The following is a 23,413-nucleotide window of genomic DNA, read 5'->3' on the forward strand; positions in this document are numbered from 1 at the left end:
AAAAATAGCAGTGTACTTGAGATTGATCCAAACTGTCCCTCTCGGGTAACAGGTGAACGGTAAGTTCCGTGTGCAAATGTACAAATGTGCAAAAACAGCAATGTGCTTCGAATTGTTCCGAACTGTCCCTCTCGGGTGGGTACTCACCAGAGTGAAGTTGGTAGAAAACTTTTAGTGAGTGATGCCGGGATTAGGTTTTAGCACAGGTGTATTCCCCGCGGGTCTCAGCAGCTGAAGCAGTTGATTTTCTCCTCTAAGCCGTTTGGCTATATCTCCCAGATGAGGAGTCCGGTTTTTTTGGGAAAAAATAATAATATACTTTGCCGTTTGTCCCGCAGGGTTTTTCAGAGATAAATAAAAGAGAAAGAAAGAACCTTCATTGCGCAGTATATAAAGCCATAAACTTTTATTCCAAAAATTGGCTTACAAGGCAAAAAAATATACCGACCAGCTAAAAACAGCACAGAGACAAACGTGAAGCTTCGTGTCTGGCTAAACTTAGCATCTACCCTCCTCGACGCGTTTCGTCATGCGACTTCCTCAGAAGGGGGGTGGATCCCGTGGCGTAAGCAGCGTGCGTGAGCGGCGTGCAGCAGCGAGCAGGAAATTAGAATTTTAGCCGATGAATCGACGATGGAAAATGTTGACAACGTTTTTCCATCGTCGGTTTTAATCGACTTAATCGAATAATTGTTGCAGCTCTATTCCTATTCAAATGGCATAGCCCCCAAAAAACGTGCTGCTTACTTTTTTACTTGTTTTACAATCCTACCCAGATTTATCCTATGTGATGTTAAAGAAGAACTCCAGATAAGTGTAATTGCAATTTTTTTTGTGTTCTTATACGTTTTCCGCTTTTGCTGCCTAGGATTCACTCGGTGGTTCTGCCCACAGCGTTATGATAACGAACATCGCGCCGGAGCAGAATTATTACTTTGACACGCTGACCGCCCTCAACTTTGCTGCCAAGTCCAAACAGATCATCAACAAACCCTTCAGTCAGGAAACCGTTCATGCTCCAGGTAAGAGAGCGGGCTTTCCACCCAACTGGATCAAGATTTTTATACCTCAGGAGCAATCACATCTGTGTGAGATTAAGTGAACTCCAGACAAATGGCTGACCATATAAAGGGAGGTATCTCCCTTTATATGGTCATATGTTCTCTTCTCCTATCCGCATGCTGCTCCTTGGCATTTGAGCACTGTAGCACTGATTGGCTCTTTGTGCTGCTTCTCCCAGTCTGAGATCTGCTGTACAGCTAACACAAGGTCAAATTTAGTTACTTAAACTGCTTGCATTTAAATACATTGAATGAAAGCTCTGCAATCATTGGTCTTATATCTGCCTAAAGTTCAGCTTTATGAAGCTGATATACCGGGATAAAGAAGCTAGCATGTACTAGTCTCTTCCTCTGATATTTACACCATATTCATGAATTTTCAGGGGCTGAGGTGTGTGAATTTTGCAGCTTCCAATCAGAACTGAGGATAATTTATTTGATATCAAACTACATTGTGGCAATGATCTGGGGCCCTCTTGTGTGTGTTTGCAGTGCAGGAGTTATCTATACTGACATACCATGCCTTGTGTCTGTGTGGAGGCAGCCATACTGGTAGAAGCAGGTCTTTGCTACCTTATGTCAAAACTGCCCCCTAATGGGGGATGTGCCGATACAGAGTATTTGGGCCACTACTCGTACTGGCCCAAATGCTCAGATACCCTCCCTTGGCACCAGAACTTCCGGTCAGAGATTTCCTCTGAAGAGCAGTGCCGCAAGGGAACTTGCAGCCAGCTTCCCATCCAATCAGCAAGCCGGGCGGCGGGTAATGACTTGGCTTCCTGATTGGCTGGGAAGCCGGCCAAACAGCATCGAGTTCGCCAAACGGCATGGAGCCTGCTTCCTTGGCAATCAAGAAGCCTGGCAACGTGTCATTACCCGCTTCCTGGCTTCGTGATTGCCCGGGAAGCCAGCTCCATGCTAGCGGAAGTACGCGGTATCGGTGAGTACCGAAATATAAATAAAGGTACTCGTAGTTGATACCGAAAAAACGGTATCGGTGCATCCCTAATATTTATATTAATATTATAGAAAAGTTTATTACTAAAGACCTTTTCTGTACTATTCACATCTTCAGTTCAACCTACCATGAAGAGGCCTCGGGAAGATGCTGATACCACTGCCCCATCTCAGAAATTAAAGAAAACCAAATCAGACTCTGTGGACGAGTCTCCCGATTCCTGCAATGAAAGTGTCCGGAAGTGAGTCCCTTGTCCTATATTTGCCATTACCAAGCAATGTTCAGGATCAGACTGCCTGTAATTCTTCATTTTGTCTGCAGACACAAACTCAACCTGGCCTCGCTGGACCCGTCTGTGGTGGAGAGACTGCTGAAACTGGATAAGATCCTCACCGAGAAAGGAAGGATGGAGACCCAACTTCTAAGCACCCCGAAAAGGGAGCGGATGGCTCTGCTGAAGAAATGGGAAGAGAGCCAGATGGAGATTGAGGTGAGATAACTGTGCAGGTCAAATCGGCATTACCTACATGCACAGAGGCAGAGCTGATCTCATCCCTTCATCTCTGCTCACTGAGCTGGAGGAGTCTGCAGCTTTTTTTTAAACTTTATTGCTATCGTAGTCTGTGCTATGTTATAGCTTAGTGCAGGTTCTCTTTAAGGAGACAACAGTAGTCCATTTTGAAGTTAATGAAGCACAGACGGTGCTCCATTACCTTTTTCCCCAGCTGGGGAATGACCGCTCTGAAACAAGTCACTTCTGGATTTATAGCAGTCCGAATAGATAGGCGAATGGATGCTTCCTGCTGACACCCACCATGGATTTATTACAGGTATTTATATAACACGGACCATTTTTACACAGCACTTTACATAGTGCACCTTCACATCAGTCCTTGCCCTCAAAGAGTTTACAATCTAAAGGTGCCCATACACTGCACGATTTCTCGTACGAGAATCGCGGGAAATCCCGCGATCATACGAGAATCGTGCAGTGTATGGAAGGCGTCCGACCGTTTCTACTGTACGGTCGCACGTCTTCCGTCGAACAAGCAGGCTGGAAAACCCTGCCTTTAGATAGGCAGAGCCAGCTGTCAGTCACACAGCTGGGCGGATCCCGGCACAATTGTCGGGATCCACTTCAGCTGCGGCGTCTCAGTATACCGTGAGCTACAGCTCGCGGTATACTGAGCCTAGTGTGAGGGGAGGACGCTAGTTTGAGTCCTCCCGTTACCTTAAGGAGAACTATGGGGAAAAGACTTAACCCCATAGTTCTCCTTTTAAGGTCCCTATCTCACATACACACAAGGCTGATTTTAGACAGGAGCCAATTAACCTTTCAGCATGTCTTTGGTGTGTGGGAGGAAACCAGAGTACCCGGAGGAAACCCACACAAGCACAGGGAGAACATGCAAACTCCTTGCTAATAGTGTCCTGACTGGTATTTGAACCGGGGACCCCCAATGCTGCAATGACTCGTGCACCCAGGAGAGACGGGTGAGCATGTTACAGCACATATGGATCTAATCCTTTCCAGTAGAAAGTAGACTGAGGGAATGTAAACTTTTGCACAAGCCGGCACTGCTGCTGACATGACATAAAAAGGTTATTGTTACTTTAAAGGCAGCTTTTGCAGCCTGCGCCTGTTTGCTCACTATGGCAGTTGACTTTGGGTTTATTCCTATAATTAATTGTATATCTGTTATTATGGTGCGTCTATCCAGTATATCATTCATTGAATTTTTGTTCACGGTGTTCTTCAGAGGCTGAAGGAGAAGCAGAAGGAGCTGGAGGAGAAGGCTCTAGCAGCTGAAGCCCGTCTGGAAAAATCTAATAGTTCCGACCTGGACTTCTCCGATTCCAGCGTGAGCGAAAGCATGTTCCGGGTTCCTCTACGCTCTCGGGCAACTTCCACCGCCAAGGCCAAGAAGGTGCTCCGTGTTCTGCCCCTGCAGGGTGAGCATTCGAGGGCAAATCCTGGAGAACTGACTGCTGGAATGCAGGAGGAGCTCGAGCAGTCGGGTACTGTCCTGGGGGCGGGTCACAAATGCTCTCTAAATTACATTTATGTACCTGGGAGAGCTTGTGTGGGCACATTCTGTTTTTCTAACTTCTGTGGCAGTTTTATTAAGCTTTGGAGTAGGTCATGGTTAAAACCTTCGTGAGGGTTTTTTGAGTCCATGCCCTCTTTGGGGAGATTTCCATTCACTTCTACAATAGAAAAATGTCACCAGCACACCATAAGTCTCTAAGGCTGATGAAGGGGACCCTGCCAGCCCCCAAAAGCGCTTACCAATGAGATACAGCTATTGGCAATAAAATATTTTGCTTTTTCAACTTATGGGTGTGCTGGTGACATTTTTCTATTCATGTGTGGCGGTGCCATCCGCAGTCATTTCGAGCACCCACCTTCATCAAGTGGGAATCCCGATAAGGAGTGCGGTATGGTTCCTGTTTGTTTGTTCCATTCACTTCTGTCACAAAGACACAAGCAGACATCTCTCCAAAGGGGAAATCCCCCTCTGAGGTGCCACTGGACCGTGTCCCGATTAAAATTCTCCTCCCAACTTCTGCGGACTGTAAAATATCGTATTACTAAGGACAGAGGATGGCCCTCTTTAGCAGGGGGCACAGACATCAGTTAAAACCTGTTGGGGGTTCTAACCCTTCCACACTGCAATCTTTAAAAAAAAAAAGTTTATATCCATGTTCAAAAAATTGATTAGCCTTATAATTCTTGAAGCTTGCATGTGAAAGTGAGAAAGGTTAGACCTCTGTCAAATCTGCGTTGAGAGGTCACATGCTTCCCTTTGCAGTCTTAAGTATGGCCCTCAGACCCAAGCAGTCAGTAGTGGATGCATTGGTTTGTAGGGTAATCTCTAGCAGTTTAATGTGAGCTCTCCCTAGCCTTTGACTCTCCCCTGCAGCTTGACCTTAGTCTCTATTTTTATTATTATACAGGATTTTATATAGCGCTAACAGTTTACTCAGCACTTTACCACATGCAGGGAAACGATATAGTTAACAATACAATTTCAATACAGGAGGTTTAGGAGGGCCCTTCCCGTGAGAGCTTACAATCTTTCCTTCAGTCTGTGACCATATTATATGCTTTTTTGGAGACATCTGGGGCTGCATTTGAGGACACCTTGTAAGTTGACAAACATTGGGTTAGAACTCTGGGGGCCACTTATGACCCCACCTATGACCCTCTATACCAGGGGGTGCCCATTAGGTAGATGGTGATCTACTAGTAGCTCTCAAAGCTGATGCTGGTAGATCAGGAAGGGTGTGACTGGCGGCCCCTTTATTCCATTTTGGTATATTTATTTAGCTGCCCACGCATGATTACCTATCAGCCCGAGTCTGCTGAGCCGAGCTCCCTGACACCTTTCTGGTGGATACTGGTGGTTGAAGTGCTATGTATTACATCAAAGAATATTAGTTTACACAGCCTGTTGCAAAATACAGCAAGGTGAGCCAGGAGGATGAGCGAGGGGAGACGGCCAGGAGGATGAGCGAGGGGAGACGGCCAGGAGGATGAGCGAGGGGAGACGGCCAGGAGGATGAGCGAGGGGAGAGAGCGAGGGAGGTTTTTTTTTTTCGTTGGTAGATCTCATGTAGCTCGTTATTTGAAAAGTAGATCCTAACACAAAAATTGTGGGCACCCCTGGTTTAGAACATATTGTGTGAGCTTTAGGGCCCTGACTATAGTTGTCGGTTTTGTTTACTCAGTAAAGAAACATTTTCTTCATGGTTCATGCACACAAAGAAACACCAATTCTGGCCTATTTCATCCTACCAGGTAGCCACAGGTGCTGCGTGTACAGCCTCCCATAGAAGTCCATGGCTGTATGTGGGTATATTATGGCACTTGCATACAGTCGCGTACGGCCGTAAATCCCTGGACGCAGGTTGTATTTAATTGTCGAGGGCACAGAAATCCCCTGTAGTCAGACGGTTGCTGCTTGTATGTATTTACATTCCTCTTAATTACAGGGCTTTGTCTAACCATTCTGCCCTTTCCCTGAAAATCGGAAGAGATCAGGCGGCCCACAGGGTGCTATTTTCAGACTTAATGTGACCTCGAAGACCTGACTCCCAGCTTGAAATGTTCTAAAAACGAAAGTGATGATTCTGGTATAACTAGTGCTAGACGGTTCTGGTAATTTAAAATAATATCCGCGATAACAACCATTCCTAATCTGTATTCTTACAAAATAAAAATGCATTATACTGTTTTAGCATTACTATAGGCCAGCAGCTAAATACAGTTGCAATGCCTATGTTTTGGCTGCTGCTACTGCCACGGGATTTGTAGTTCTGTTCAGCCACTGCTGGACATAGCCATGTTGATCCTGACCTTCTGTATTTCTGTAGAAGTTCAATCACTAGAGCTTAGTCAAAAGCCTCTCCCGGTCTGTGATTGGAAAGTGAAGGAGCAGCAGCACACTGAGGGTCGCCCCCCCATTCCCCATTTTTTTTTGTCATTCCTTCCATCAGCAAGCTCTTAGGCTGATGGCTCTGTGCAATGCAGTAGAGCCATGTTCAGTAACAGAGCTTCCTGCTTGGTCTACATCCTGACTACAGTGACCAATATGAGGACCGATTGAGGCATTTTTACATTGAAATGATTTGTGAGAATGTAGAACTGGATTAATATATCATATCTCCTTTTATCTTTCTGTTATAACCCTTTCTGAGCTGTCACTGCAGTACGGGCTTTCAGCTGCAGTGCAGTCGTAAATCTGACACGAGGAAGGACCTGGGGACAGGAGGTGCTGAATTTATTTGCATCCCCAGGCGCTCAATCACTTGGCTCTTCACATCTGTCCTCTGTGCAGCAAAGTGTAACCACAAAACTTCCACACTGCCGTTACATGGGAAATCCTTTTTAACGTCTTGCCGACCACACCATGAATTCCCGTAAAGCCGTCTTAAATGAGGACAGAGCCTGCCTAGCTTTCTAAGCCTCGTCTACTGTAATAAGTCAGTGATTCAATCGGCTCTCCCGGTGTTCCCCTTAGCAGAGTGTAACCACAGTGCTTCCACCCTGCGACATGTGAAACTGAGGACCTTGCTCTGACAGGTGGGCTTCCTGTAAAGTTTCTAAACCAGTCCTCTTGAATGGAAGCAGAGCTGAATGAGAAGATTAAAGTGAACTTGTACCCAGACTATGCACATTAACGTGTAACACACATTCTGACTAGGCAGTTAAAGAGCTTTAAAACAAACACATTCACCTCTGTAGCTGCAGGCATTCTAGAGAAATTGATCTCAAATTCGCAACGAAGGCTCTAAAATCACAGCTCCTTTTATTTTCTATGGCAGCAGAATCTCGGCAGCCTGCCAGACCTTTAATGTAAAAAGGCAGCGGATGTTTCTAAGCTGAAACTCTCTGTTGTGAGTCTCTAGTAGTCTTTGACTTCACAGTATTAGCCCGTCAACCATTTTATTTTTCCCTCCCAACTGTGATGTTCTGGGCTGTACTTGCACATTCCCATCTTTCCAGCGCATCAATGCGACCTGTGTTTTGCTGTTGGGACACAGTTAGCAATTTGTGGCCTTTCCTTTTTCTTTCACAAAGGTTTTATTTGTTTTTTGTCAGTTTTTTTTTTTCGCATGAAGGTTACAAAAATAACAAAGGTAGGGCATGCAAGCCTTGCAAACAAGGAACACGAACAGAAATATGTACAGCCACATCATTGTGCAGAGCCCTGCAGACTGTATAACAGAAGCAGTAGAACGGGTATTAACCCCTTCATGACTGAGGCCCTTTTTTTCATTTTTAGATTGGAGGGCCAGGTGTGGGAAAGAACAAAAGGGGATTAGGGCAGGGGAAGGTGTTTCGTTGGGAAAGGGCCTTTCCTTTTTGATGTGTCCACTGCACCTTTTGGTCTCCACCAAGGTGCTAGCCCTGGTTCTCACTCTTTGATCTCAGGGCATCAACCATGCTGGAGGAACAAGTCTCACAGCCAAGAGCAGTGCACCTGATTCCTGCTTGGGCGAAAAGCCATGTTCCAGCCCTGTCTGTCCTGTACATGCCCGGGTGTGGAAAATTGACAAGCAGACTGTCGTCTGGACATTGGAGAGTTTGTCTGTTCACACCGAGGTGTTTCTAGACCTCTGTCAAAGGTGGGGGGGTGATGGACATGGACCTCCAGATTGAACAAGAGCCTGCATATTGGTCCCCTGGTGCAGGTGCCTCTGGCTTCTCAGTGGGTGACTCTATGGAATCAGTTTCTATGGAAAGGCATACTGCATTTTTTTTTTTTTTTTTTTTTTCTTCACCTACCTGCTCCATACTATTTGCACAGAACTGGCTAGGGTGGATGTGCTACTGACCTCGTATGCGCTCCTAGCGAATACTCTCGTGCGCCCTCCCAGATCATGCAGATCTTCTGTCCCATGGACCACCCGGCTTCCCAGTTGCTGGCTTGCATGCCTGGTTGCTGAGCCCCGGGTCTTGAAGTATAGGAGCCTACCTGATTTTATTATCCCTATGTTTTTGTTTGTTTTTTAAAACATAGGAAGTTGACTTCTCGTAAAATCTACCGTTACACCTGAAAAGTGTGTTTTTCGTGGCGCAAGGCCATGAATTTCCATTCCAGGAAGTTTTCCGAGGATCGAATTGTCTTTTCTCCAGTTTGGTCTGATCTGCTGTGCTGTTCTTACAGCTTTGCCTTTGCCAGTGTTCAGTTTTCTGCAGGTGGCTGTATAACCCAGCGTTCCAGATTACTGTCCTGTAACTCGAAAAAAAATTTCTAGTTAATCTTTTTATTGTCACTGCCCCTTACTACTTATAATATATAAGCAGCTGACAAAGGTTCTGGCTTTCCGCTCTATACAAAATTGGCTCGTGTTGGGCTTTAATGTTTTTATAACTGATGCCTATAGAATACATTCATATTTCAGCTATCAGGCTTTGTGTGCTGAAAAAATATGCATAAATTATAACTACAAAAGGAAACCCAGCGCCTTTCGAAAAATGGAAGTCAAAGAGCAGAGCTGCTGCTTTCAGAATTGAAGATAATACAAAGGACTGATCATTTCTGAGGATTCATGGCCAGCAAAGCAATACTTGTACAGCTTTTACATGTGCAGTAATTATTGCTGGTATGTTTCTCATGACTGTCAAGTGGGGTGTTCACTCAATCACACGTGTTGGGCACGTTGGCTTACTTGTGAGAAGTATTTCATCTGGTCCAAATATAAATATATTGCTAGGGGGGATCCACCAAAGTGAAGGATGTATTATAGGAGAACTATGAGGTGGGTGCTTTTCACTCACCTCATAGTTCTAAGCCGACCTGTGACAATGAGACTGTCGCAGGTCGGCTCAGTAGATCGGGAGGTGAGCAAACACATACCGGCGCTCGCTCACCTCTCGATCCTGTCACGGCTGGATTCCCGCTCCGATCCGCCAGCGCTGACTGGTGGAACGGATGGGGGAGGGGGCGGCTACAGCTGGCTCTGCCTCTAGATAGGCAGAGCCAGCTGTCAGTCACGCAGCTGGGCGGATCCCGGCACAATTGTCGGGATCCGCTTCAGCTGTGGCGTCTCAGTATACTGGGAGCTGTAGCTCGCGGGAATATTGAGCTTAGGGTGACGGGAGGACGCTAGTTTGTGTCCTCCCGTTACCCTAAGGAGAACTATGGGGAAACCCATAGTTCGCCTTTAAATGTGTCCCCTCTGCACTCTAGCGCAATCTTAACTTTTTCTTTATCACAAAAGTAACCTTTGAAATGTCAGGTCTTGGGGAACCCGTGCGGAAAAAAAATTGAAGACTCTACCGCTTGCTGTATGTTGGTAAATTGTGGCCGATGTGTAGAAGGACCTCTTACAGACCGCTAAAAGGATTATTGGAGTCATTGGCTGCTTACATGAGAGAGAGAGAGAGAGAGACTTGTGAAGACCCCTTCAGGTGGGAAAGTCAATTCACCACTGTTCAAGGACCCTCTAGAGCAGGGATGTCCAAACTGCTGTCCTCCAGCTGTGGTGGAACTACGAATCCCATGAGGTTTTGTAACATTCTCACAGCCACAGACATGACTCCAGGAGAGAGATGCTTCATGGGATTTGTAGTTTCACCACAGCTGGAGGGCCGGAGTTTGGACATCCCTGCTCTAGTGGAAACCTAGGATTTCCTGGAATCCTGGCTGGATGAGACTGCTCTAGTGGATCTCTCAAGGAATAAATATAGACCACGCTTTACCACGTGGCTGTAGATTAGGGTCCAGGTAATACCTGCTGGGGTACTAGAGATATGCAAAGACTCAGCAGGGGACCATATCTAGTCTGACTCCATCTAAAGCATGTTTTGTGCTTGCTCTGCACTGAACGTTTTGTTCTAACTACTGCAAGGTTTTTTTTCTTTTGCTCTTCAACTCATTTGTGTTCTCCTCCTTTCTCGTTCAGGCCTTACAAACCAGTCCAATATCCAGGAAGAAGTGATCCCAGTTGTAAAGAAAAGTAGACGGGTAGGTTGGATACGATCAGAGAGCTGGTACAGCAAAGCTTGTGAATGCAGCCATGTTTTTAGGGAATTTCCTTCACGTTCTTCAATGTCTCCCTAGAAAAAAGCCTCCTCCGGCCAGGAGAACGAGCCCAGCTGGGAAGTGACCATGCGGTCGGACGTTGTCCAGAGCGGACGGGAAAAAATCCTTCATCTCCTCAACAATGGCTCGATAAAAGAGCTGAAGTCTCTGCAAAAGATTGGAGACAAGAAAGCCAAACTCATCGTGGGCTGGAGAGAGCATAATGGCCCGTTCAAAATGGTAAGTGAGGAAATGGAACCGTGCCATCTTGGGCTGGTTCACCGTGTACAAAAACATGCCGGCTCCTCTTCAGCGGGCAGTATGCTGTGGTGCCATGCAGTCACTTGGTGTAATAAACTTTAAGGCAGTGCTAAACCTGTAGCAGACTTTTTATAAGGGTCAGCCTAGCAATAACTGGTAAGTCGCGTGTTTGGTAGATTCAGGGAGAGTTAAACCACCAATTATGGGTTCACAACCATGGGAGCTGGTAGAAATTTGAATGCCAAAGTGTGGCGCTCGCATGCTCTTCTGGGCAGCATTTAGAAGGTAAGGACTCTGTGACCTGTATGGCCTTTGTAGAGGACATAAGTTAAGTGGCCTTGCTGGCTTGATAAGTCCGGTCTGTTCCCTTTACAGGTGGAAGATCTTGCAATAATGGAAGGGATGTCTGCCAAACTGGTCTCTTCATTTTTAAAGGCAAGTATATTTCTAACTATATACCGCTTTATAGTTCTGCTTGCATGCAGTATTCAAATATTGGCTTGGCTCTGCTCTGTACTACAAAGCAGTCTGGTAATAAGCCTCCCAATCGGAGGACATTCTAATAGGGGAACGCCTCCCAATCGGAGGACATTCTAATGGGGGAACGCCTCCCAATCGGAGGACATTCTAATGGGGGAACGCCTCCCAATCGGAGGACATTCTAATGGGGGAACGCCTCCCAATCGGAGGACATTCTAATGGGGGAACGCCTCCCAATCGGAGGACATTCTAATGGGGGAACGCCTCCCAATCGGAGGACATTCTAATGGGGGAACGCCTCCCAATCGGAGGACATTCTAATGGGGGAACGCCTCCCAATCGGAGGACATTCTAATGGGGGAACGCCTCCCAATCGGAGGACATTCTAATGGGGGAACGCCTCCCAATCGGAGGACATTCTAATGGGGGAACGCCTCCCAATCGGAGGACATTCTAATGGGGGAACGCCTCCCAATCGGAGGACATTCTAATGGGGGAACGCCTCCCAATCGGAGGACATTCTAATGGGGGAACGCCTCCCAATCGGAGGACATTCTAATGGGGGAACGCCTCCCAATCGGAGGACATTCTAATGGGGGAACGCCTCCCAATCGGAGGACATTCTAATGGGGGAACGCCTCCCAATCGGAGGACATTCTAATGGGGGAACGCCTCCCAATCGGAGGACATTCTAATGGGGGAACGCCTCCCAATCGGAGGACATTCTAATGGGGGAACGCCTCCCAATCGGAGGACATTCTAATGGGGGAACGCCTCCCAATCGGAGGACATTCTAATGGGGGAACGCCTCCCAATCGGAGGACATTCTAATGGGGGAACGCCTCCCAATCGGAGGACATTCTAATGGGGGAACGCCTCCCAATCGGAGGACATTCTAATGGGGGAACGCCTCCCAATCGGAGGACATTCTAATGGGGGAACGCCTCCCAATCGGAGGACATTCTAATGGGGGAACGCCTCCCAATCGGAGGACATTCTAATGGGGGAACGCCTCCCAATCGGAGGACATTCTAATGGGGGAACGCCTCCCAATCGGAGGACATTCTAATGGGGGAACGCCTCCCAATCGGAGGACATTCTAATGGGGGAACGCCTCCCAATCGGAGGACATTCTAATGGGGGAACGCCTCCCAATCGGAGGACATTCTAATGGGGGAACGCCTCCCAATCGGAGGACATTCTAATGGGGGAACGCCTCCCAATCGGAGGACATTCTAATGGGGGAACGCCTCCCAATCGGAGGACATTCTAATGGGGGAACGCCTCCCAATCGGAGGACATTCTAATGGGGGAACGCCTCCCAATCGGAGGACATTCTAATGGGGGAACGCCTCCCAATCGGAGGACATTCTAATGGGGGAACGCCTCCCAATCGGAGGACATTCTAATGGGGGAACGCCTCCCAATCGGAGGACATTCTAATGGGGGAACGCCTCCCAATCGGAGGACATTCTAATGGGGGAACGCCTCCCAATCGGAGGACATTCTAATGGGGGAACGCCTCCCAATCGGAGGACATTCTAATGGGGGAACGCCTCCCAATCGGAGGACATTCTAATGGGGGAACGCCTCCCAATCGGAGGACATTCTAATGGGGGAACGCCTCCCAATCGGAGGACATTCTAATGGGGGAACGCCTCCCAATCGGAGGACATTCTAATGGGGGAACGCCTCCCAATCGGAGGACATTCTAATGGGGGAACGCCTCCCAATCGGAGGACATTCTAATGGGGGAACGCCTCCCAATCGGAGGACATTCTAATGGGGGAACGCCTCCCAATCGGAGGACATTCTAATGGGGGAACGCCTCCCAATCGGAGGACATTCTAATGGGGGAACGCCTCCCAATCGGAGGACATTCTAATGGGGGAACGCCTCCCAATCGGAGGACATTCTAATGGGGGAACGCCTCCCAATCGGAGGACATTCTAATGGGGGAACGCCTCCCAATCGGAGGACATTCTAATGGGGGAACGCCTCCCAATCGGAGGACATTCTAATGGGGGAACGCCTCCCAATCGGAGGACATTCTAATGGGGGAACGCCTCCCAATCGGAGGACATTCTAATGGGGGAACGCCTCCCAATCGGAGGACATTCTAATGGGGGAACGCCTCCCAATCGGAGGACATTCTAATGGGGGAACGCCTCCCAATCGGAGGACATTCTAATGGGGGAACGCCTCCCAATCGGAGGACATTCTAATGGGGGAACGCCTCCCAATCGGAGGACATTCTAATGGGGGAACGCCTCCCAATCGGAGGACATTCTAATGGGGGAACGCCTCCCAATCGGAGGACATTCTAATGGGGGAACGCCTCCCAATCGGAGGACATTCTAATGGGGGAACGCCTCCCAATCGGAGGACATTCTAATGGGGGAACGCCTCCCAATCGGAGGACATTCTAATGGGGGAACGCCTCCCAATCGGAGGACATTCTAATGGGGGAACGCCTCCCAATCGGAGGACATTCTAATGGGGGAACGCCTCCCAATCGGAGGACATTCTAATGGGGGAACGCCTCCCAATCGGAGGACATTCTAATGGGGGAACGCCTCCCAATCGGAGGACATTCTAATGGGGGAACGCCTCCCAATCGGAGGACATTCTAATGGGGGAACGCCTCCCAATCGGAGGACATTCTAATGGGGGAACGCCTCCCAATCGGAGGACATTCTAATGGGGGAACGCCTCCCAATCGGAGGACATTCTAATGGGGGAACGCCTCCCAATCGGAGGACATTCTAATGGGGGAACGCCTCCCAATCGGAGGACATTCTAATGGGGGAACGCCTCCCAATCGGAGGACATTCTAATGGGGGAACGCCTCCCAATCGGAGGACATTCTAATGGGGGAACGCCTCCCAATCGGAGGACATTCTAATGGGGGAACGCCTCCCAATCGGAGGACATTCTAATGGGGGAACGCCTCCCAATCGGAGGACATTCTAATGGGGGAACGCCTCCCAATCGGAGGACATTCTAATGGGGGAACGCCTCCCAATCGGAGGACATTCTAATGGGGGAACGCCTCCCAATCGGAGGACATTCTAATGGGGGAACGCCTCCCAATCGGAGGACATTCTAATGGGGGAACGCCTCCCAATCGGAGGACATTCTAATGGGGGGGCCTCCCAATCGGAGGACATTCTAATGGGGGAACGCCTCCCAATCGGAGGACATTCTAATGGGGGGGCCTCCCAATCGGAGGACATTCTAATGGGGGGGCCTCCCAATCGGAGGACATTCTAATGGGGGGCCATCTAACTAGATCAGGGAGTGTAGTGCTCCAATATTCTATTTTTTCCACACAGATTGAGGTTGGGCCTTCTTTAAAAGTAGCTAGTTTTGCATTGTTGTCTCTTATCTAATCTTTCTATGTGAAGAGTTGGAATATAATTGACCCCAAATTGTTCTACAGTAGTATTCCTTAGACACACAGTACCTATAACTTGCACCGTGTCTTCTTTGCATTTCAACAGGCCAACATCCTGAGCATAGTAGCCAGCTGAAGCTCCGCAGCCGCGGACCCCGGAACTCTGCGCAGCCTCTGATGTAATGGATTCTGTGAAACCTTTACTTTCACCTACACGAGGCTCAGTCCACCCCCAGCTCAGCACATGGTGGGGTGTGTCCATGAAATGACCTTGTCCTGAGCTCCTGTTCTGTTTCAAATCAACTTATCCCCATCAGGACTCTGTACCCTCCTCCTCCTCCAGAGTCCTTGTGATGAGCGCAAAGTGAAGAGACTTTTGGGAGGACTCATTTTTTTTTTTTAAAACCTATATTTGTGTCAAGTTAGTAAAAATGTTGAAGTGAGTAAGTGACCTGCCGCAGCGTTATTGGAATGACCTGGAAATGGTTTTTTTTGCCGGGGGGCAAAATGCTTCTTGATGCTTTATGTATTTTATTGAAACCACTTTTGTATATATAATGTATTCTTTTAAGGGCAAAAAAAATGTACTTGGGGACCAGAGAAGTTCAATGTTTACTGGCACCGTTTTTATCCAAAGTAAAATAACATCTATGATGATGTATTAAGATTTTGAGTCCAAATTGTGAATGTGACGAAGTTCCGTTACACATTCAGCGATGAAAATTAAAGTGATCCTAAACTCAGGCGTTAAATTTTAAAATGTTGCATCCAACTACCTTAACAATGAACTTTACTTGTGTATCACTCGGCTGCAGATCCTCCAATCATCTCTGAATTGGTGCTGACACTGCCCTTCCTTCTGGAGGGGGGCTACGTCTGTTCCCCATGGTCCCTGTGCGTGTTGTAAAGTAGTCACCGCTCCAAGCTCACTCCCGGGATGGACTACAATCTCATGTTTAGTTTACTGATTTGCATTGAGATTGTAGTCCATCCCGGGAGTGAGCTTGGAGCGGTGACTACTTTACAACACACACAGGGACCATGGGGAACACAAGTAGTCACCCTCCAGAAGGAAGGACAGTGTCAGCACCAATTCAGAGATGATTTGAGGAGCCGCAGCCGAGTGACACACAAATAAGAAATTGTTGTTCATATGTATTTTTTTAATGTGACTCCTGAATTTTTAGTGTCGCTTTAAGCATCTCTACCAATAATCGTACACCGCCGGACCTATGGAGACCTTTTTTTTGCAGCAAAATAACTTTGACGCGAGATCTAAACTTTGATATCTTCTGCGGATCTGTCCTCTAAATTAGTGCTGTGAAGGAAACTCGGGCCCCAGGGAACAAAACGTGGGATCTTAGCCCGGAAACGACTGTCAATGTGGCAGGTCTACCCTACAACAGTCCACGAACCCATCGCACTCCTGACCGCTAGTTCCATCATCATTTTGTCACCTGTTTTGCCTGAGGAAGGGGGATCCTGCGAGACCCCCAAACATTGCGCCAGTGTGATATGCTGCATCTACGTCAATAAATAGACTCCATTTTGATCTGCAGTTGAAGTGCCGGTGTCCCTGTTGCTATACAGGTCTACCCTACAGACTCGAAGGCGAGATCTTTACCAGAACCTGCGGAGTGCGGCTTTGGGACAAAGTTTGGTCATCCGTTGCGTCGTATTTTCCGCTTGCCCGTTCTGTGTTTTTAATAAAACTTTTTTTTATTTAAATCTGTTTTCTTGCGTTATTTTATGGAGTGTATTCTGGATTTTACCCGGACAGGACAAGACCTTGCTGGGATGTAAAATATTGGGATGTGATCAGATATTATCGGCACAGGATTGGCTCGCACTAATATACAGCTGTTTTGTGTGCTGAGGATCGCTTTTCCTTTCCATAGAAGAATAGAGAATTGCTGTGAGCAGTGGCAGCGCTAGTGTGTCCGGACGACGGGTTTCCTTAAACATTCTATTATGCTTTACACAACTCACTCCGATGTGCTTAAAGGAGAACTATGGGGTTAAGTCTTTTCCCCATAGTTCTCAGGGTAACGGGAGGACACAAACTAGCGTCCTCCCGTCACCCTAGGCTCAGTATATAGGGAGCTACAGCTCGCGGTACACTGAGACGCTGCAGCGGATCCCGACAATTATGTCTGGATCCGCCCAGCTGCGTGACTGACAGCTGACTCTGCCTATCTAGAGGCAGAGCCAGCTGTACCCGCCCCCGTCCGTTCCGCAAGTCAGCGATGGCGGAGGGGGGAATCCAGCCCCTCCTCTGCCACGGCAGAGAGCTGTGACAGGATCGAGAAGTGAGCGAACGCCGCTATGTGTTCGCTCACCTCCCGATCTACTGAGCCGACCTGTGACAGTCTCATTGTCACAGGTCGGCTAGAACTATGAGGTGAGTGAAAAGCACCCCCCCTCCCCCCCTCAGTTCTCCTTTTACGACCAAACATAATTGTAGCTGCTGTAGAAGAACTCCAGGCAGATATTAAACAAATGAATGCCATTATATACTATGCAGTCCAGGAATTCTTTTAATGTTAAATGCACTAGTAAAAATTTTTATTTATCTCCTGTATAGCAGCATTCTGAAAGTCTCCTGTATCGTGTATAGATTCTATCAAGTCTCCTGTATCTACGTGTGCTTTAACGGAACACTAACCGAGTGGAGCAGAATGATCACCTCATCCTTCTGCTGCTCCTTCACCTTCCATTTAAAGGAGAACTATGAGGGGGGTGGAGTGCTTTTCACTCACCTCATAGTTCTAGCTGACCTGTGACAATGAGACTGTCACAGGTCGGCTCAGTAGATGGGGAGGTGAGCGAACACATACCGGCGTTCGCTCACCTCTCGATCCTGTCATGGCTCTCTGCCGTGACAGGGGAGGGGCTGGATTCCCCCCTCCCCGCTCCGATCCTCCAGCGCTGACTGGTGGAACGGGAGGGGGCGGGTACAGCTGGCTCTGCCTCTAGATAGGCAGAGTCAGCTGTCACTTGCGCAGCTGGGCGGATCCCGGCATAATTGTCGGGATCCGCTTCAGCTGCGGCGTCTCAGTATACCGCGAGCTGTAGCTCCCTATATACTGAGCCTAGGGTGACGGGAGGACGCTAGTTTGTGTCCTCCCGTTACCCTAAGGAGAACTATGGGGAAAAGCCCTGACCCCATAGTTCTACTTTAAGGCAAGAAAGTGACCTAGCTGTGTTTCTTAAAATCTGTACTTTGCCCATTCAGGACAAACCGTCAGGGTTGCATTACTCTTCCTCCCATCAGCAGCGGAACCTACTCCTTCTCTCATCTCCCCTGCCTTTCCATTCAGCGCCAGGAGCCAAAGGAAATGCCTGGTGCTTCTGGACTTGCGGGAGCGCGATACTCAGCCATGTGATGGCATTCAGCCATTTAGCACTGTCGCAAAGGGAGTCCATAGCCCTGTGTGAGCAACCTTTTAATTAACAGGTTCCTATGGGCAAGCTGATTCACGGTGGCTGGATCCTCTGCCCTCTTGTCTGAGGTATTGTGCAAGGAATTCTGTTCTCCCCATGAAATCATTTTCTTGATGTCCATTGAGGGCCACAGGTCCCACCTCTGTGTTTACGATCATGCTCCCAGTAGTAAGGCATGATGATACCGAAAAGCGGTATCGGTGCATCCCTAGTTACCAAGTACCTATTATTTTTTTCGGTACTCGCCGATACCCGAAGTCCCATTTAAGGAAGCCAGGCGGCGTGTAAAGACTCGCCACCTGGCTTCCCGATTTAGCAGGGAAGCCGTCTCCATGCTCCCTCTTCAGCAGGTGACGAAGTATGGAGCCGGCTTTCTGGCCAATCGGGAAGTAATTCCTTTGGGTACTAACGGGTAATAACTCGCCGCCTGGCTTCCTGATTGGTCAGCTTCTTGACCAATCAGGAAGTCAGGCGGCGAGTCATTACACAGTGACTGGCTTGCTGATTGGCCGGGAAGCCAGCTCCATGCTTCCCTTGTCACCAGGTGACTGGCCGTCCAGCTTCCTGATTAGCCAGCTTCCCGATCAATCGGGAAGCTAGGAGGCGAGTCATTACATGCTGGACAACTTCCTTATTGGCCAGGAAGCCTGCTCCATGCACTTGGTGACGAGGGAGCATGGAGTCGGCTTCCAGGCCAATGACTTGCTGCCCGGCTTCCTGATACCGGAGGTCTGGGTATCGGGCTAGGCATTGGAGCATTTGGGCGAGTACTCCCCTAAATACTCGGCATCGGCATTCATTATGGTAACTGGAGGGCTCCTTCCCTGAGCTGGCCTACAGTTTTTGTTTGCTGGTGTCCAGTCTGCCTGTAGGTGGCAGTATACTGTATCCTGCAGGTTTAGGACTTCCAGTGTCCCTCAATGGTCTCCAAGAAGAGGATTTTACGGTGAGTACGAAAATCCTATTTTATCTCCTTTAAAAAAACAAATGTGTGACTTTAACTGGCGTCACTTAATTTTGGACATCAAGGCTTCAGTTAAGGGGTTAAAGCCGTATACAGAGGTTCTCCCCCTTTTCCCGGCATCTTCAAAACTTCTCAATTAAAACAGAACGTTTGGTCTGGAGTGCGTCTTTCCGTCCCTTGCAGAATAGTGCCGGGATGTCCGACGGTGAGGAATAAGCTGCGATCCCGAGATAATATACTCTTCAGAGAAATCCATTGTAATCCGATTTCCTGTTCTCCGCCGCGGTTCACGCAAACGCCAAAGTGCAGAAGAAAATCGCTTCAGGGTGCCGATAAACTAATGAGGTTTAATGCCGATCGATACATACGCTATATTGCCGAAAGTATTGGGACGCCTTTACACGCACGTGAACTCTAATGGCATCCCAGTTTTAGTCCGTAGGGTTCAGTATTGGGTTGGCTCCGCCCTCTAATTACATCCCAGTCTTAGTCCGTAGGGTTCAGTATTGGGTTGGCTCCGCCCTCTAATGACATCCCAGTCTTAGTCCGTAGGGTTCAGTATTGGGTTGGCTCCGCCCTTTGCCGCTATAACAGCTCCGCCTCTTCTGGGAAGGTGTCCACAAGGTTTAGGAGTTTGTCTATGGGAATGTTGGACCATTTGTGAGGTCAGGTGCTGATGTTGGAGGAGAAGGCCAGGCTCGCAGTCTCCGTTCTAATTAATCCCAAAGGTGTTCTATGGGGTTGAGGTCAGGACTCTGTGCGGCCAGTCACGTTCCTCCCCCCCAAACTCCCCCATCCGTGTCTTTATGGACCTTGCTTTGTGCACTGGTGCGCAGTCATGTTGGAACAGGAAGCGGCCGTCCCCAAACTCCTCCCACAAAGTTGGGAGCATGAAATTGTCCAAAATGTCTTGGTGTGCTGATGCCTTAAGAGTTCCTTCCACTGGAACTAAGGGGCCAAGCCCAACCCCTGAAAAACAACCCCACACCATAGTCCCCCCTCCACCAAACTTTACACTTGGCACAATGCAGTCAGGCAAGTACCGTTCTCCCGGCAACCGCCAAACCCAGACACGTCCATCGGATTGCCAGAGAAGTGTGATTGGTCACTCCAGAGGCCGGGCTCGCAGCCTCCGCTCCAATTCATCCCAAAGGTGTTCTGTCGGCTTGAGGTCAGGACTCTGTGCGGGCCGGATTCCTCTTGTTGCGGGTTTTACAGCTGAAATCCCGTTCATGTATAAAAATGTCAGATTTGTGTCGCCATCGGCGCGCTCGCGTCACAATTATCAAAGGAACTGCCGTCAGATGAGGGCCAGAAAACTATTTAAAGGGCCCCCGTCACCATCGGGCTTGTGCAGGTATCCGCATATAAATATATATATAAAAGATCGCGCGGCCGGCGTCGGCGGAAAGTCCGGCTGCAGATCTGCCCGGAGAATTCCCATTTGGATATGCAAATAGCGACTTTATAAAAGTCACCCTTTCCATGAGGAGTAGGCGTGTCCCCCTATTGGCAGCACCGGGCCTGCTGATAGGTAGTTCAAGCTCCCGCCTTTCCTTTGTGGGAGGGGCTAGGGGTGTGCCTAATCTTTGCTGCGGGAGTCAGTGCTGAGTACATGATGGCTGCCGGTGCCCCTCCCTCATTATAACGCTGGAGCTGGGAGAATCCCCCCCCAGGGTCTGAACTCTGCCTGAACCCATGCTGACAGTACAAGCTGTCTCCCGGCTCCAGAGTGACCACATGACAGAGTCACATATTGGCCTATGGTCCTCCCAAGCACAGACCGCACCCCGGAGCCGGGAGACAAGCAGCTGTCAGACCTCAGATGTCCCCTCGGTTCTAGAATCGCTCTCCGAGTATACAAAGACGTCCGTTTTATGGTAGTGATGAATGGAGGAGGGGGGAGGGGTAGAACTGTTACCTTTTTATGCCAAGTCCCATTGGGGAGATTTCCCTTCACTTCCTGTCTGATAGCCACAACAGGAAGTGCAAGGAAATCCCTCCAAAGAGAGGAAAACCCCCAGTGTACAGCAAGGTCACCAGAACTAGATTTCCCTTCATTTCCTGTCCGATAGTCACACTGATATACGCTATGATGCACACTGATATGCGTTATGATGCACACTGATATACTCTATGATGCACACTGATATGCGTTATGATGCACACTGATATGTATTATGAGGCACATTGATATGTATTATGATGCACACTGATATGCGTTATGATGCATACTGATATGCGTTATGAGCCACACTGATCTGCGTTATGATGCACACTGATATGCGTTATGATGCACACTGATCTGTGTTATGATGCACACTGATATGCGTTATGATGCACACTGATCTGTGTTATGATGCACACTGATCTGTGTTATAATGCACATTGATATGCGTTATGATGCACACTGATATGTATTATGATGCCCACTGATATGCGCTATGCACACTGATCTGCGTTATGATGCACACTGATCTGCGTTATGATGCACACTGATATGCGTTATGATGCACACTGATATGCGCTATGCACACTGATTGATATGCGTTATTATGCACATTGACATCCAATACAAAATGCATTACAGTGCACGTTACAAATGCGCAACAATACGCGCCAATGTGCGCTTTTGACGCATCAGGAGGGGCTGCCGCCATTTTCCTAGCGGTCTTAGCTTCCTATGCCAAAATCAAACCGATCACGCCGCGCGGCAACCAATCCATCACCGGGCTACGCTTTCCCTCCAAAACCTCCCTTGTCCCCCCTCTAACGGATCAATACAACCCCCCCCATGCGGGTTTTACAGCTGAAATCCCGTTCATGTATAAAAATGTCAGATTTGTGTCGCCATCGGCGCGCTCGCGTCACAATTATCAAAGGAACTGCCGTCAGATGAGGGCCAGAAAACTATTTAAAGGGCCCCCGTCACCATCGGGCTTGTGCAGGTATCCGCATATAAATATATATATAAAAGATCGCGCGGCCGGCGTCGGCGGAAAGTCCGGCTGCAGATCTGCCCGGAGAATTCCCATTTGGATATGCAAATAGCGACTTTATAAAAGTCACCCTTTCCATGAGGAGTAGGCGTGTCCCCCTATTGGCAGCACCGGGCCTGCTGATAGGTAGTTCAAGCTCCCGCCTTTCCTTTGTGGGAGGGGCTAGGGGTGTGCCTAATCTTTGCTGCGGGAGTCAGTGCTGAGTACATGATGGCTGCCGGTGCCCCTCCCTCATTATAACGCTGGAGCTGGGAGAATCCCCCCCCAGGGTCTGAACTCTGCCTGAACCCATGCTGACAGTACAAGCTGTCTCCCGGCTCCAGAGTGACCACATGACAGAGTCACATATTGGCCTATGGTCCTCCCAAGCACAGACCGCACCCCGGAGCCGGGAGACAAGCAGCTGTCAGACCTCAGATGTCCCCTCGGTTCTAGAATCGCTCTCCGAGTATACAAAGACGTCCGTTTTATGGTAGTGATGAATGGAGGAGGGGGGAGGGGTAGAACTGTTACCTTTTTATGCCAAGTCCCATTGGGGAGATTTCCCTTCACTTCCTGTCTGATAGCCACAACAGGAAGTGCAAGGAAATCCCTCCAAAGAGAGGAAAACCCCCAGTGTACAGCAAGGTCACCAGAACTAGATTTCCCTTCATTTCCTGTCCGATAGTCACACTGATATACGCTATGATGCACACTGATATGCGTTATGATGCACACTGATATACTCTATGATGCACACTGATATGCGTTATGATGCACACTGATATGTATTATGAGGCACATTGATATGTATTATGATGCACACTGATATGCGTTATGATGCATACTGATATGCGTTATGAGCCACCCTGATCTGCGTTCTGATGCACACTGATATGCGTTATGATGCACACTGATCTGTGTTATGATGCACACTGATCTGTGTTATAATGCACATTGATATGCGTTATGATGCACACTGATATGTATTATGATGCCCACTGATATGCGCTATGCACACTGATCTGCGTTATGATGCACACTGATCTGCGTTATGATGCACACTGATATGCGTTATGATGCACACTGATATGCGCTATGCACACTGATTGATATGCGTTATTATGCACATTGACATCCAATACAAAATGCATTACAGTGCACGTTACAAATGCGCAACAATACGCGCCAATGTGCGCTTTTGACGCATCAGGAGGGGCTGCCGCCATTTTCCTAGCGGTCTTAGCTTCCTATGCCAAAATCAAACCGATCACGCCGCGCGGCAACCAATCCATCACCGGGCTACGCTTTACCTCCAAAACCTCCCTTTTCCCCC

General features: G+C 48.5%; 1 protein-coding gene across 1 annotated transcript in view; it reads left to right on the forward strand.

Moving 5' to 3' along the window:
• Window positions 1-14,938, forward strand: part of KIF22 (kinesin family member 22) — a 25,217-nt gene extending 10,279 nt beyond the window's left edge. The window contains exons 6-13 of the mRNA XM_018559105.1: window positions 869-1,009; window positions 2,109-2,260; window positions 2,341-2,509; window positions 3,780-3,972; window positions 10,435-10,496; window positions 10,593-10,793; window positions 11,190-11,249; window positions 14,798-14,938. Of these exons, the coding sequence (XP_018414607.1) occupies window positions 869-1,009; window positions 2,109-2,260; window positions 2,341-2,509; window positions 3,780-3,972; window positions 10,435-10,496; window positions 10,593-10,793; window positions 11,190-11,249; window positions 14,798-14,827 (1,008 nt within the window). The 3' untranslated portion in view covers window positions 14,828-14,938. The remainder of the gene's footprint in view (window positions 1-868; window positions 1,010-2,108; window positions 2,261-2,340; window positions 2,510-3,779; window positions 3,973-10,434; window positions 10,497-10,592; window positions 10,794-11,189; window positions 11,250-14,797) is intronic.
• The last annotated feature ends 8,475 nt before the right edge of the window (window positions 14,939-23,413 follow it).

The sequence above is a fragment of the Nanorana parkeri genome, unplaced genomic scaffold (genome assembly GCF_000935625.1).
Source record: "Nanorana parkeri isolate BGI_ZX_2015 unplaced genomic scaffold, ASM93562v1 scaffold379, whole genome shotgun sequence".
NCBI classification, from domain to species: Eukaryota; Metazoa; Chordata; class Amphibia; order Anura; family Dicroglossidae; genus Nanorana; species Nanorana parkeri.